This window comes from Micromys minutus (genome assembly GCF_963924665.1).
Source record: "Micromys minutus genome assembly, chromosome: 2".
Taxonomy (NCBI): domain Eukaryota; kingdom Metazoa; phylum Chordata; class Mammalia; order Rodentia; family Muridae; genus Micromys; species Micromys minutus.
The window spans coordinates 30,345,311-30,358,244 of record NC_137971.1 but is presented as its reverse complement, the minus strand read 5'-3'; the positions used below and the strand labels follow the sequence as shown (position 1 = coordinate 30,358,244).

Sequence of the window (12,934 nt, the reverse complement as noted above, 5' to 3'; positions counted from 1 at the left end):
AAACAGCACAGCTGCTGAAAGACATTGGATTGTGAGGGGGAAAAAATCACTGAATTAAACTATCCTGTTTATATTAAGGATGTTCTGACATCAGAATGGAAAATGGGAAATGTGCTATGCTGGGGGAGTGGTTATGCCTATGTTTCCACAGGAAAAGAAACCCTTGGTTCTGTGAAGGCTCGATGCCCCTGTGTAGAGGAATGCTAGGGCCCTGAGGCAAGAGTGGGTGGGTGGGTGGGGGAGCAACCTTATAGAAGCAGGGTAAGGGGGATGGGATAGGAAGTTTGCAGAGGGGAAACTGGAAAGGGGAATAACATTTGGAATGTAAATAAATAAAATATCCAATTAAAAAAAGAAATAAAATCAATCCATTTCTCTCCTCACACCGCCTACGAACCCCCATTTATATCGCTCAATTCATCATCTCCTCCTCCCCCGCCTCCAGTGATCGGTGTAGCTCATTGTGCGTGGGTCACTATTTTTTGTGTGGTACTGGGCACAGTAACAATGACCGTGAGAGCTGAATACCGAGTGAAAAGTCTCGCTGATAGGATCTCAAGCAGGAGGACATTGGTGTCAAATTCAGAACAACATAATTTATTAATTTTGCACTTGGATACTTGAAAAACACACATACACACAAGAAATTCTTATGTTACTTAGAATACTGCCATGATTTGGTTGAGTGTTAGAAATTTTATTTTAAAATAGTTCAACAAATTTATTTTTAATTTATTATTCTAAAATAAAAATGCATTGTATCAAAATCTTGATCAGTTAAAAAACTGTAAACACCATGATTCAAGCCAATAATTTTGTGCTTTTGAGACACAATATGTGCTTTGAGGTTAAATGCAACTTCATTTGTCTGAGAAGAATTTACTCTGCTCCCTTCGGGCTTTTTCAAGGCTCTCAAAGGTGATCAGTCCTTTGGGCAGCTCCAACTTTGTCCTTTCTGTTTCCAATATGTCTTCAGCTTCACCTTAAAATGCAGAATAAAAATCAGAAATGCATAAGCTGATGAAAGGGCTGTAAGGGTTTTCTAAGATTTGATTGCTGTTCCAGGGACACACTGTGGGTAGCTGGAACCATGACCATAAATCTCAGAGTTAAGCATCTCACCCATTTGACTCAGGAGAATGGATACACCACTTGGAACACACGATGGATTCTAGAGTAGCTAGAGCTAGCTGCTTATAGTCTATCACTCAGAAGGTAAGACCAAAGAGTCATGAGTTCAGGGTCAGCCTAGGCCACAGCGAGACTGTGTCTCAGAAATTATACACAAAAGTATTGACAAATGATCAAGGAGATGGTTGCAACTACCTTGATCTGACCTATATACAACATACATGAACAACTATGAATTAACACAAAATATCAATCAGTTGTCTTACAAAATGAAGAATACTTATAGAAATCATTAGAATTCTTTCCCAAAGGTTTAATATGTCAACATTTTCTAATCCCTGGCCTAGATAGTCAACAGAATACAAGGATAAGCCTTGACTTGGTGTTTCTCCAGTTTCCATGATGTAAATACCCCAACGACCAAGCGCAAGCCACACAGAGTGCCACCTGAGGCCAAAGCTGTGGCCTTTCTTTGTTGCATCTGAGTGTTGCTTCTACATTTGCACAATGCAGTTACAATTGATACAAGTAATCTACAATTATATAGAATAGAAAAATAATTAGAAACAGATGAGCTCTGAGTACTTAATACCTTTGTTTTAATGCAATTTAGTATTTATTATAATTTAATTATATATCTGTATACTCCCATTTTAAAAATTTTTTTAATAAACAACTGTGGCTCATATCCATCATGAAAAAATTCTATACATTGAGCAGTCATTTCTGATGAGCTAGTAGAAGCTGACTCCCATGCCTCTGTTAGAAGTAGAGTTGCTGGTCCTCTGAATCATAGGAAAATGGTCCTATCAGAATCCACATAAGATTTATAAGGAAGGGATGTGTGTGTGTGTGTACATGTGCATATATGTGTTCATGTGTGTACACTTGCACGAGAAAGCCTGGGGTTAGCTGCCAGTATCCCCTGGCTTTCTCTCTGTGTTTGGTTTTAAGCTTAACACAAGATGTCAGACCTGGAGCTTGCTGAGTGGGCTAGTTTGGCTAGCCAGGAGCACCAGAGATCTGCCTATCCCTACCTCCTTGATACTGAGATTATAAACATATACTATCATACCTGGCTTTTTCGCACGGGTACTGGGGATTGAACTCACGCCCTCCTGCCTGCAGAGTGAGCACGTTACCAACTGAGCCACCTCTCAGCCCCAATCCTGAACCACAGGTTAATTACGACACAGAAACTCCAGTTTAGTAAGGCTTACTTTTCATTCTTTGTAGAAGAGTTCCGTAGCCCAGGTCATACTGGTAGGTGAAGATAAAGCTTAGTGGAACTATAGGAATGAGAAAGGCTGGCTTCTTTCGCTTCATTGCTCTGTTTCAAAAATAGAACGATGGATGTCAACTATAACCTGCAAATACATATCTTATCCTGTAAGGAAAAAAACACCTTTGGAAGAATGTATTATATCTCATAAGCTATTTAATTCATCTGAGTCTTCTATAGAAATTGAATAACTGAATTTCCTTGTTCAGCACACCTTGCCAGAGTCTTTGGTTCTAAAGTAAAGTCTATGACTTACTCCTCTTCTGTTGACTTTAAGGCTTAGATTCCTCCTTTTAAAGCAGACAAGGACTGAGAGCTACCATTCAGGACCTCTGGGATAAGCACAGAAGTCATTCATCTTGGTGTCAAGTGAGCCCTCTTTAACTTACAGACTGGAGAAGTAGACATAAGGGACTTAAGACAAGATTAACTGTCACTACTCTTGTTACTATGCTCTACAGGCAAATAAGCTAAGGGAACTTTGCATAAATACTCAAGGTTCAAATCTCACAGGTCTACTCCAGCCAACTTAATGGTGCTATGACCATGGCATAGACTTTGCTATTTCAGAAACTTCAAGGAAATTGTAAACATACCCAGCTGCTAAAGAGATGGTTGCAATGCCAAAAAATGTTCCAAAATACTTGAGGAATTCCCGGGACCAGGCGATCTGCATAGCCATCTGCCTTTCTCTCATCTCATTTTGCATGGTCAGCTGCCTTTCCAGCTAAGCACAAAAGACAAAAGGAGTTTACTCACCTTCCTTCTTGGAACAGTATGAGGACCTGCTTTTCCTCATTCCTTTGTTCTGAGGCAGTTTATTTTGTTTAAATCACAATAGACTTTGTCTAATTTGCTCTGAACAGCTCTGTGCAACTATCCCTTTGGCAGGGACAATTCCTTGGAATGTATGTAGGACAGTGCCCTGCTCCCTGAGGTCTTGACTGTATTTTTGTGGATCCAAGTCACTGGTATGTATCCAGGCTTTTCTGTTTCATATGAAGAAAGATGTATGGGTCACTAAACACACACCTTGCTGGCCTTTGTTGTTAATACTTGCATGGAAATAATTTTGCCTTCTACCCAAGTTGCCTTCCAAATGTACCCAACTACAAATTGAAATGCCAGGTCTTCATTCAGTGATGGAGGGATGTCTCTCTTGAGATGTCAATAGAGATTTTTGTTTGTCCCATGTTTTCCTAGGTGACTATACACAGCCGCAGAGATGCTCTCCTCAGTCAGAGATGCCTCCTCTAAAGCCTGTGTCATGTGTGGTCGCCTAGGCCAAACTAAAATTCTTCCAAGGAAAAAGGAACAGAGAAGAAGAAAGGGCAAGAAGTAATAAAGCCATTTGGTCTTGCCAAATTTTGCCTTTATCAGTAGAAGCTGAGGTTCATTTTGAATTCTGTTAGAGCTACATAACATGACTTTGTATACATGAATATTGTAAAACCCATCCTTGCTAGACAGATAATACCCCAAAAAGTTAACCCATATGTTAGTTGGTCAGCATAAGTTAAGTTAGTTTAAGTTTTTGCATTGCAGGGCATCTAGGTATTTCCAGTATGCAGCTGGGATTAAGAACTACTGTCTAAATGAGCTATCACAGGATAGATTTTTTTTTTACCCCCAGTAAACATCAAGTAGATCGCAGTCTAAAACTGATGACTGGGAAGTATCAAAGGCAGTAGCAGAAAGCTTTCTAAAGATTGTGAGACTAAATGGTGTAATGTTGTGAACATAGAACATGCCGTCCTTGTCACATGAGTAAACTTTATGGTAAAGAGTGAACTCAATATATCAAAATGTATAAGTCAGCCAAGAACTCAGAGGATGCCCCAAATGAAAAGAGACTGTGACAAGATCCCAGGACTTATGACAAACACTCGTTGTGCAGACGGGAAAAGAGCCATCTAACTACGCAGAAGTAGTTGTCAAAGATCAAAAGGACTGGACTCAAACCCAGGGCTCTAGTTGTAAAGCTCTCTCACGGGATACAGGGTAAGAGTTCTGCACTGGTTTGGAAGGGTGTGCCTCTCATTCGAGAACTCAAGAGGAGACACAGAGGAAGAATCCTAAATTTGAGGCCACGTTGAACTATATTGCCACTCTGTCTCAGGGACAGCAGCAGCAGCAGCAGCAGCAATAAAGATACACCTAGGGTTGGAAATCTGGGATTAATGGCAACAAAGGAGACACAGGGCAGTGGGTGTCTTAGTAAGGAGGTATCTGGGTGACTTCATCATGGATCAGGTGGGAGGGAGGTAATAACATAATCTCTCGTTCTACTTAGTTTTAAAAACTTTGAGGTTTTCATGTTCAAAAATTTTGAGACAAATAAAACTTGAAGTTTAGGTTTTTCTTTTGGGACAGCATTACTGAAAATTATGTCTTAATAGTATTTGGCATCTAAACAATGTGTAATGATTGAAAACTAAAATATATCCCTATATAATAAATTCAGGTCTCCAATGACGTAATTATCATAACAAGTAACCTCTGAAACCAACAGCTATCTATATTCATCAAATATTCTAAACAAAACCTAACAATGAACCTAAAACTAACATCAGTTTTCCCAAGAGATCTAAAAGTATGCTTATTAAACATAATCCAAATATTTTTCCTTCTAGGAAAAGCCCTACATAACATATTTGAACCATGTCAGAACAGAGAGAGAAAAGCTCCCAACTTCACCTTTTCATGTTTCCCTCCATGACAATAAAAATTAAAGCAGGTTAAAACATTACATCTTGGGGGCTGGAGAGATGGCTCAGCGGTGAAGAGCACTAACTGCTCTTCCAAAGGTCCTGAGTTCAAATCCTAGCAATCACATGGTGGCTCACAACCATCTCTGAAGACAGCTACAGTGTACTCATATAAATAAAAAATAAATATTTAAAAACAACAACAACAAAAAAAAAAACATTACATCTCTCATGAACAAGATCTAATCTTACTTAAAACTAAGAGAATCTACATCACCTTAAGTTTTCAGCACACAGACAGTCTCTTGTTTGGTTGGCTTTCATTTCTCTCTCACATTGTTCCCTGAACACAGCAAAGGACAAACTTTTGCTGTCCACTAAAATTTGCATGACAATACTGCTCTGCCTACAGTCCCACCTCATAGCATCAGGGTTCTTCCCAGACTTTCTGTTGTTATAAAGTTGTTTATGTCTGCCATCTAGTGGCACTGTGAAAAAATGCTCATTTTAAGTGTCCATAACAGAAGTTAGAAAAAGCAGTTTCTACAGGAAAACTAAAGATTGTTGATAATATCATTGTAACTACTAATGTGGGCCCCTTCCATCTTTTTTATTGGATATTCTCTGCATTGACATTTCAGATGTTACTCCCTTCCCCCAATCTCATTTCCCCTCCCCCTTCCATTGCCTCCATGAAGGTGTCCCCTCTCCCAACCATCCTGTCCCACCTCAGTGCTTTGGCATTTCACTACACTGGGAAAACAAGCCCTCAGGACCAAACGTCTCTCCTCCCATTGATGCCAGAGACTGCTGTCCTCTGCTACATGTGCACCTGGAGAGTCCTGTCTTAAACTTCCTCTCTCTGTGTCTCTGTGTGTGTGTGTCTCTCTCTGTCTCTGTCTCTGTCTCTCTCTCTCTCTCTCTGTGTGTGTGTGTGTGTGTGTGTGTGTCTGTCTGTCTGTCTGTCTGTCTCTCTCTCTCTCTCTGTACTGGGAACTGAACTTTGGACCATGTGCATGTTCAGCAAATGCTTCACAACTGAGCCATAGCCCAAGCCCTAATACCTCATGAGATTCTCAAAACTAATTTTTAAAAAAACAAAAACAAAACTTTTCTTTTTGTGGTTCCCGAGAGGAAAACAAAGGCCTTGTCATAATAATCACTGAACATCTGCAAAATGTATAAAGTCCTGAAACTATGTAGGGCCCTTACAATACTTAGGTTAAATTCTCTGAATGGAAGATGGGCCGGATGCAGTGACATAGTCTGAACCAAGTTTACAGTGAGGGAAGGAGCTTGATGCAATTCGCTCAAGATCCTGTCGCACACACATGGAAGTGTACGTGAAATTGATGTGACATTCTATACAAAAATCTCATGGTGACCAAATTGCTCCCATTCATGACCTTTTTGATACTCCTCATGGGATGGCTTAGAGAAATAGGGAGAAAGTAGAAAATTGCTGTTGAGCTGAAGGGCGCCTCTTGCCCAGTCCACCAGCACCCCCTCTTCTGGACACAAGCTCCAAATACTCCCTGCTTTAGTTTGCTAAAGCTACATACTCCATAACTCCCCACCTCAAAAACAAACAAACAAACAAAAAACAACAAAAAACAAACAAACAAAAACAAACAAAAACCCAACAAAAAACAAACAAACAAACAAAAAACCCAACAAAAAACAAACAAACAAAAAAAACAAAACAATTTTTGTCTCACTTCTGGAATGTAGAAATCCAAAACTCAGTGTAGTCGATTCCTGAGCAGTGAGGAGACCTCTATCTCTGGCTTGTAAATGACATATTTGGGGTGCATGACTAAATTTCCTCTTAAAAGTTACCAACACGTCAGATTAAAACCTATGAATTTATTCTAACTTGATTACCTCTGTAAAGACCCTATCTCCAAATGAAGTCATACTGAAACCCAAATGAAGTTGGGCTTCCAGCCTACGAATTGTGAGGACATTCACTTCAGCGAGTAACTGAAGGGTCAGAAAGGCGAAGCCATGGTTGTTCTGTTTTGTTTAAAATAACCTTTGCTCAGTGGGAGCCCCGTGATCCTCGGGTGTGACAAGTTCATTGTGGAGTTCGGAATCCCAAGACAGGACGAGTAGAAGGTAGGAGTCCGTCTGCTGGAAAATGAAGGTAGCGTGCTCGAACCACACCTTAGTCTCTTCTTGGTTGCATGCAGTTGCGGTAGCCACAGCCCTCGGGAGAATTTCAACCTGTCTTCTTCCGACTGAGACAAAGCTGCTGGCTCAAGAGGGGCTGGGTTCCCAGGTTGGTTCGCTTTTGGTGAACCTCGATGCCACACACAGAGAACCTGCTCATTGGGATCACCAGGGAAGGACTTAAAGCTGTTCTCTTGCAGGTGACTACCAAGGACCCTGAACATCCTGCACATTCTTGATGGGTAGGTCAAAAAAAAAAAAAAAAAAAAAAAAAGTAGGGCCCGAGCTGCCGGAGCCGGCCTTTCCTTGCGCGTCAGTGAACAACCTTGAGGAGTGAAGCCAAGCAAAAGCCTCCACTTTCCTCTTATCCATGGTTCCCTATAAAAGCAGTAGATTCCAGACACTCAGTGTTGCCCACACTGGACCCAAATCCACAGAGCGCAGGAGCTTTGCGTAGCAGGAGGAAGTGACGTCAGCATCATGCTCACTGCTCCGTGCGGTGACAAACTCCTCCAGAGTGGGAGTCTCTGGTTTTCTGTAACGTCCAAGAGGAATAAAGTCCCCAGACCTTCAGAAATCCTGAGGTCACGTAGTCTGATATAAGAATGAAATCTTGTAGTTTCCACCCGCACGCCACTCTTGTTTCTGAGATACCGAGGTGATTGCTAATCTGTAACTCTCCTCTGGTCTCTGCTCGGTTACGGTAAGTAACGTGCCCGTTCTTTCAGTTTTCCCCAAAGGAATCATTATTCCGAACCAAAACTTTTGTAAGTCTTTAACAGCAGGGTATGGTGGAACATACCAATAATCCTATCACAGAAGAGACAGGAAGACTAGAAGCTCAAGGGCATCTTAGACTATATAACCAACTTGAAGCTGACCTGGACTAAATGAAACCCTAACGTTTAAAAAAAGATTTTTACTAGCAATGACAGCAACACCTAATATAAACAAGAGGCATTATATTACACATCTTATATAATATACATTCTATATAATGTGCATTAATTTTTACTTCTTGGAGCATCTGTGAAGGGTCTATTGTCTCTAAGGGTACAGACCAGGAGACTGAGGACAGGTCATGCGCACAGTCAGGACACTACCGATTCATGCAGGCCGTCTAGGTTATCTCACTCGTACTGCTTGAGACTCTTATAGTCATCACAGACCACGGTGGGGGGGGGGGGAGGCTCACGATCATTGTCTAAAACCTTAGCAAAACGATTTGGGTCGAACTTTTTAACATTCAGCTGTGTCTCGGAATATTTTAAAATACTTTGACAGCTTACGTTAGACAGTTCAGCAATCTCTGTGATCTTTTTTTCCTAAACATCTACTGTACAATCCAAGGTCAGGCATCATAATCTATAACAGTGTCCTAATACGGCTTTAACAAGTTACTGTCCAAGGTTAACGGGCTCTGGCGCAGCTCTGTCTCTCTGGAGGCAGCCGGGGAGATTCTGTTTCCTTGGCTTTTTCAACTTATTAAGGCTGCCTGCTTTTTTTTTTTTTTTTTTTTTTTTTTTGGCCCATGGCCTGGATTCTTTACATCCTCAAAGCCAGTAGAATGTTGCTCAGGTTGCAACTGTGTTTAGACTTTTATGTGCAACAGTATAACATCTTCTAATTCTCTCTCTCCTTCTCCCCCTCCCTACCCCCCCTTACACCCCCTATGGAGCCCAATGACATCTTAATTGGGGGGGTCAAAGAGAGCCAGAAAGAATATACCTCTAGGGCACCATTCTAGAAGCTTAACATAATTAGGAACACAGCATCGTAACTAACACATACCTGAAGCCGAGCGTGCATAACCATGAACTCCTGTTGGTTTTTCATGTTTTCATTCATAGATTTCGAGAATATAAACCCCATCTTGACCTACAGTGTAAAAAGGCAAGGCATCTTTAAATAACAGACTCTGCACATCCTTATACAGGTGCTGGGCTCCTCTCAACTGTGACAATGTAAAAAGAGAGAACAAACCTTGACCTAGGGAATACTGTAAGGTCTAAGTATGTGTAACCCGGGCATACTTACCCAGCCTGAGCATCATTTACTCAGCCAAGGGCAGCTGACCGAAACGATTTCCCATCTCTCCCTGCTCTGTAAGCACACAGTGCCATGTTTCCTCATTTCCCCCCTTCTATAAACCATATGTTCTGGCAGACAGGAAGACTCGCATCAGGATGTGTGTTCAGGACTTCTACCTGTTGCTCTTGACCGTGCATCTTAGGATGTAGGTGTCTTAGGGTCAGTCTGTCAGTTTTCCTGACCTTGTGTTCCTGTCCCTCTTTGACACGGGTCTCATCCTCTTGAGCTGATATCCCCTAGTTACTCTCCTCCAGCCTCGCCTTCATTCTCTCCAAGTTACCGAGGCTCTCACAAGGGCAGGATGAGGATGCTTACACATCTTTGCCAATGAGTCTCCATGTTTGGGAAGTATGTGTGTGAGTGTATATATTTGTTCGTTTGTGTGTGTGTGCAGACGGGTGTGAGCCGCAGCACATTCGTCCAGGTTGAGGGTAACCCCAGGTATTGCTCTACGCTCTCCACCTTACTTGAGGCGATCTTTCCTGAGTGTTGCTCTCAGCTGTGTAGCCCAGGCTAGCTGACCCGGAGCTTCCAGGGATCCTCCTGTCTCTGCCTCTCCGCTCACCACTGGAATTACAGATGTGTGCCACCATGCCCGGCTCTTCACTGGTTTCAACACAGGTCGTCACAATAGCACAGCAAGTGCTTTACCCACCAAGCCATCCCCTCAGCCAACAAATGGATTTTTTAAAAATGACTACATTATAGAGTTTCTCCATTATTTCCAATGGAAGTAATGGCACAATAAACTCATTGCAAGTTGGAAATACTGTTGAGGAAAAAAATGCATTTACCACACCGAATATACCGAACACTGTGGTTTAACTTAGCCTGCGCTAATGTTCTCAGAAACACGTGCATTAGCCTAAAGATGTACAGACATCTCTTTATAAATAATATATTCGATATAATTTATTGAATTTTACAGTAAAGTTAAAAATAGCATGGTTGTTCTGTTTTACGAGCCTGAAAAAATTAATTCAAATGTTGAAGTTTTCTTTTCCTTATGATCCATATCGTCTTTTTAACCACCATTTCCTTAAAAATTGTGACTTGAGCCACCCTCTACAATAGGATTCACCTTGATTTATTTATTTTTTATCTTATTATATGATCTTACCTAACAGCTACCTGAGAAGGCTATAAACTAGAGGTGGGTCAGAACTCCTAACTTTGTTCTAAAGACAACTGAGTTTGTTCAGAAAATATTTTCGTTATTGATTTTTCAGAAGACTATAAGGCCCAGGGAATGTCACCGCAGCTCTATGTTCTGCAGTGTTGTCTGAGGCTGTTGGATACCTTCCCACCACAGCAGCCTGTCTCAATGCCTCAGGGCCAGGATGTATGCACACTCTGAGGGAATCCCAGGCAACAGCCATTTCCACAGCTTTCCTCATAAGGAATCCCTGGGCTTAGAGTAACCCTGGAATGAGCACGGAGAACATCACATCCGGGTGAGTGTGAGCGGACAGCCAGGTTTCAAAGACAGTATCCCATCCCGGAATTAAGTGGGCCTTGAGCCATTCAGCTGCAAGGCTGAGCAGAGGCTGACCTACTTCCTAGGAAGAAAGAGAGAGCCCTAAGCAGGCCTGGGACGTTACGAGGATTCCTTCTGTCTGTCACTGTCCCAGTCAGCACCCTATGAGCAGAGGCAGAGGGTACTCATCAAGGAGAGGGATCTAGCTATTTTCTCTGTTATCTAAGTAGTGGCAGCTCACAGGAGTCAGTTCCAACCAAGCTCGCTGGAGAAATGTTACCATCCATCTTGATAGTCTCTGTGGCTTCTACTCTACACAAACACTTGCACAAAATAGGAATGGTTCAACAGAAGACAAACTTTGGTTGAATTTTTACACCTGTTGCAAGCATCTTCAAAGAAACCGACTCTTTTCTACACACACACACACAGACACACACACACACACACACACACACACACACACACACACACTCATATTCCCCTCAGTCCCTTGGCCTACTTCTATTTCTAAGGAGGGGTTGAACTCTCCCTCTCCTGAAGTGGTGGAGCAATCCTCTTGTCAGTCAATCATCTAGGGAAGGGAAGGGAAGGGAGGGGAGGGGAGGGGAAGGGAGGGAAGGGAATAAAAGAGGAACCCTTTGGAAAGCTAGGATTTAGCTTTACTTCCTTCTGGGCCTTGTACTCTTGGACTTGACTTTGGATGTGTTGGGGAAATCTTTGGTACACAGTTAAAGCTAGAAGACAAACAGGAGTGTCCTTTTGGAAATGAGTGTGCCACACCCTGAAACTTCACCCTTAATAACAGTGTTTCCAACCTCTTCTGCCCATACCTAACAGAGCCATTTTATGCCCTTTCCGTAGGACGCCCCAAATACCTTCAAATCTCTCTCTCCCAGGGACAAACTATTATCAGCAATAAGAAAGAATGGCCTCAAACTGACTTTATTACAGGCAATAGGGAAAGCCACAGTCCTAGAGGACAAAGAATATGCTTGAGTCCAGGGTGCTCCTGGCTTTTTGTGTGCTGGTTTGCTTTGGGTTGGAGGTGGGGAAACAGGGTTGTTAATGCCCCAGTTCCGAGAGGCCATGATTCAAATTACTCTGCAAAGATGTATTGGGTAGGGTATGTTGGTTGTGCAAATCTCAGACAGACTTTCTCTGGTAGTCCCAGGAACCAGGATTCTATTTAGAAGAAAAAGAACTCAGCGCGAATTCTGTCATCCAGATTTCTTCCCTGATTTAGTACCAGAACTTTTGGCTGGTCACACCATCACAATCATTTTCAATAAATTTTCCAAATCATGTTCCATAGCAGGAGGCACATAACCTCTGGGGATGCTTTTTGTTTTGTTTCCACCTCGCTCTGTTGAGGCAGTTTACCGTCATTAAAAGTATTCCATTTCCCTGTCCGTTGCACTCAGCAGACTTGTCCCAACTTGGTAACAATGGTACGGAGAGATCACACTCACAGAACCTGGTTGGCAATACCTGTCAGCCTCGGGACATCAGCAGAACCCAGAACCCAGGCCTTCCCTGCCCAGCCGGAGCTGCAGCCGTGCGGGGCCATACAACCGAACCGACTCTCCCTCCCAAGTGCCTGTGGCTCGATGCACTCACGCGACAAGGTGCAGGGACGGGTGACCGCAGCAGAGGCCTCCAGCCAAAGCTCCAGAGCTATCAGAGCACGGACAGTACCTTGCTCGGCAGAGCCCCAGGATTGGTTGACTATGACAGTGGATCACGAGCTTCAACCAATCAGCATAGCCTTTGGCTCCTTTAAGTGCTCGGGTGCCCGCGGACGCCTGGGGTGTCCTTCCGGTGCAGGCGCCGGGAGCCAGGAGGTGGGTGGGGCGGGCCGGAGCGGTTAAATCTAACCTGCAGGGTCCAGGATAGTCCTACGCTCTTTCCATATTATGCACCCCTACCAGCACTGTCGGTCTAAAGTACAGCTCCTAACTTCACCGAGGAAACACTCGAGGACCCATTAGCACTTGCTATGCAACCGGTTGGGAAAATAGGAAGGGCCCTGTCTTAGCCTTGGCTGACACCACACCTTAGAAAACGTATCTA

At 42.8% G+C, this 12,934-nt stretch overlaps 1 protein-coding gene across 2 annotated transcripts; it reads right to left on the bottom strand.

Moving 5' to 3' along the window:
• Positions 1 to 591: 591 nt before the first annotated feature.
• PLGRKT (plasminogen receptor with a C-terminal lysine) lies at positions 592 to 12,557 on the bottom strand. Of its 2 annotated transcripts, none has more exons than XM_080912567.1 (5): positions 12,482 to 12,557; positions 9,085 to 9,171; positions 3,010 to 3,140; positions 2,352 to 2,461; positions 592 to 982 (listed from the first exon to the last, which is right to left on the bottom strand). In XM_080912567.1, exons 2-5 carry the CDS (start codon positions 9,163 to 9,165, stop codon positions 861 to 863), a joined length of 444 nt encoding a protein of 147 aa, XP_080768693.1. In that variant the 5' UTR covers positions 9,166 to 9,171; positions 12,482 to 12,557; the 3' UTR covers positions 592 to 860. The 2 variants fall into 2 exon arrangements, with proteins under 2 accessions (XP_080768693.1, XP_080768694.1); XM_080912568.1 differs by having other exon boundaries at positions 12,353 to 12,490.
• Between the last annotated feature and the right edge of the window lie 377 nt (positions 12,558 to 12,934).

Bases quoted from the DNA above. Each gene is read 5' to 3' on its own strand.
- PLGRKT (XM_080912567.1), bottom strand. From the start codon at position 9,165: ATGGGGTTTATATTCTCGAAATCTATGAATGAAAACATGAAAAACCAA. The intron at 2,462-3,009 runs GTATGTTTACAA...TTTTTGAAACAG, and splicing joins ACCATCTCTTTAGCAGCTGG to AGCAATGAAGCGAAAGAAGC. The intron at 983-2,351 runs GTAAGCCTTACT...CTGCATTTTAAG, and splicing joins TCTTCTACAAAGAATGAAAA to GTGAAGCTGAAGACATATTG.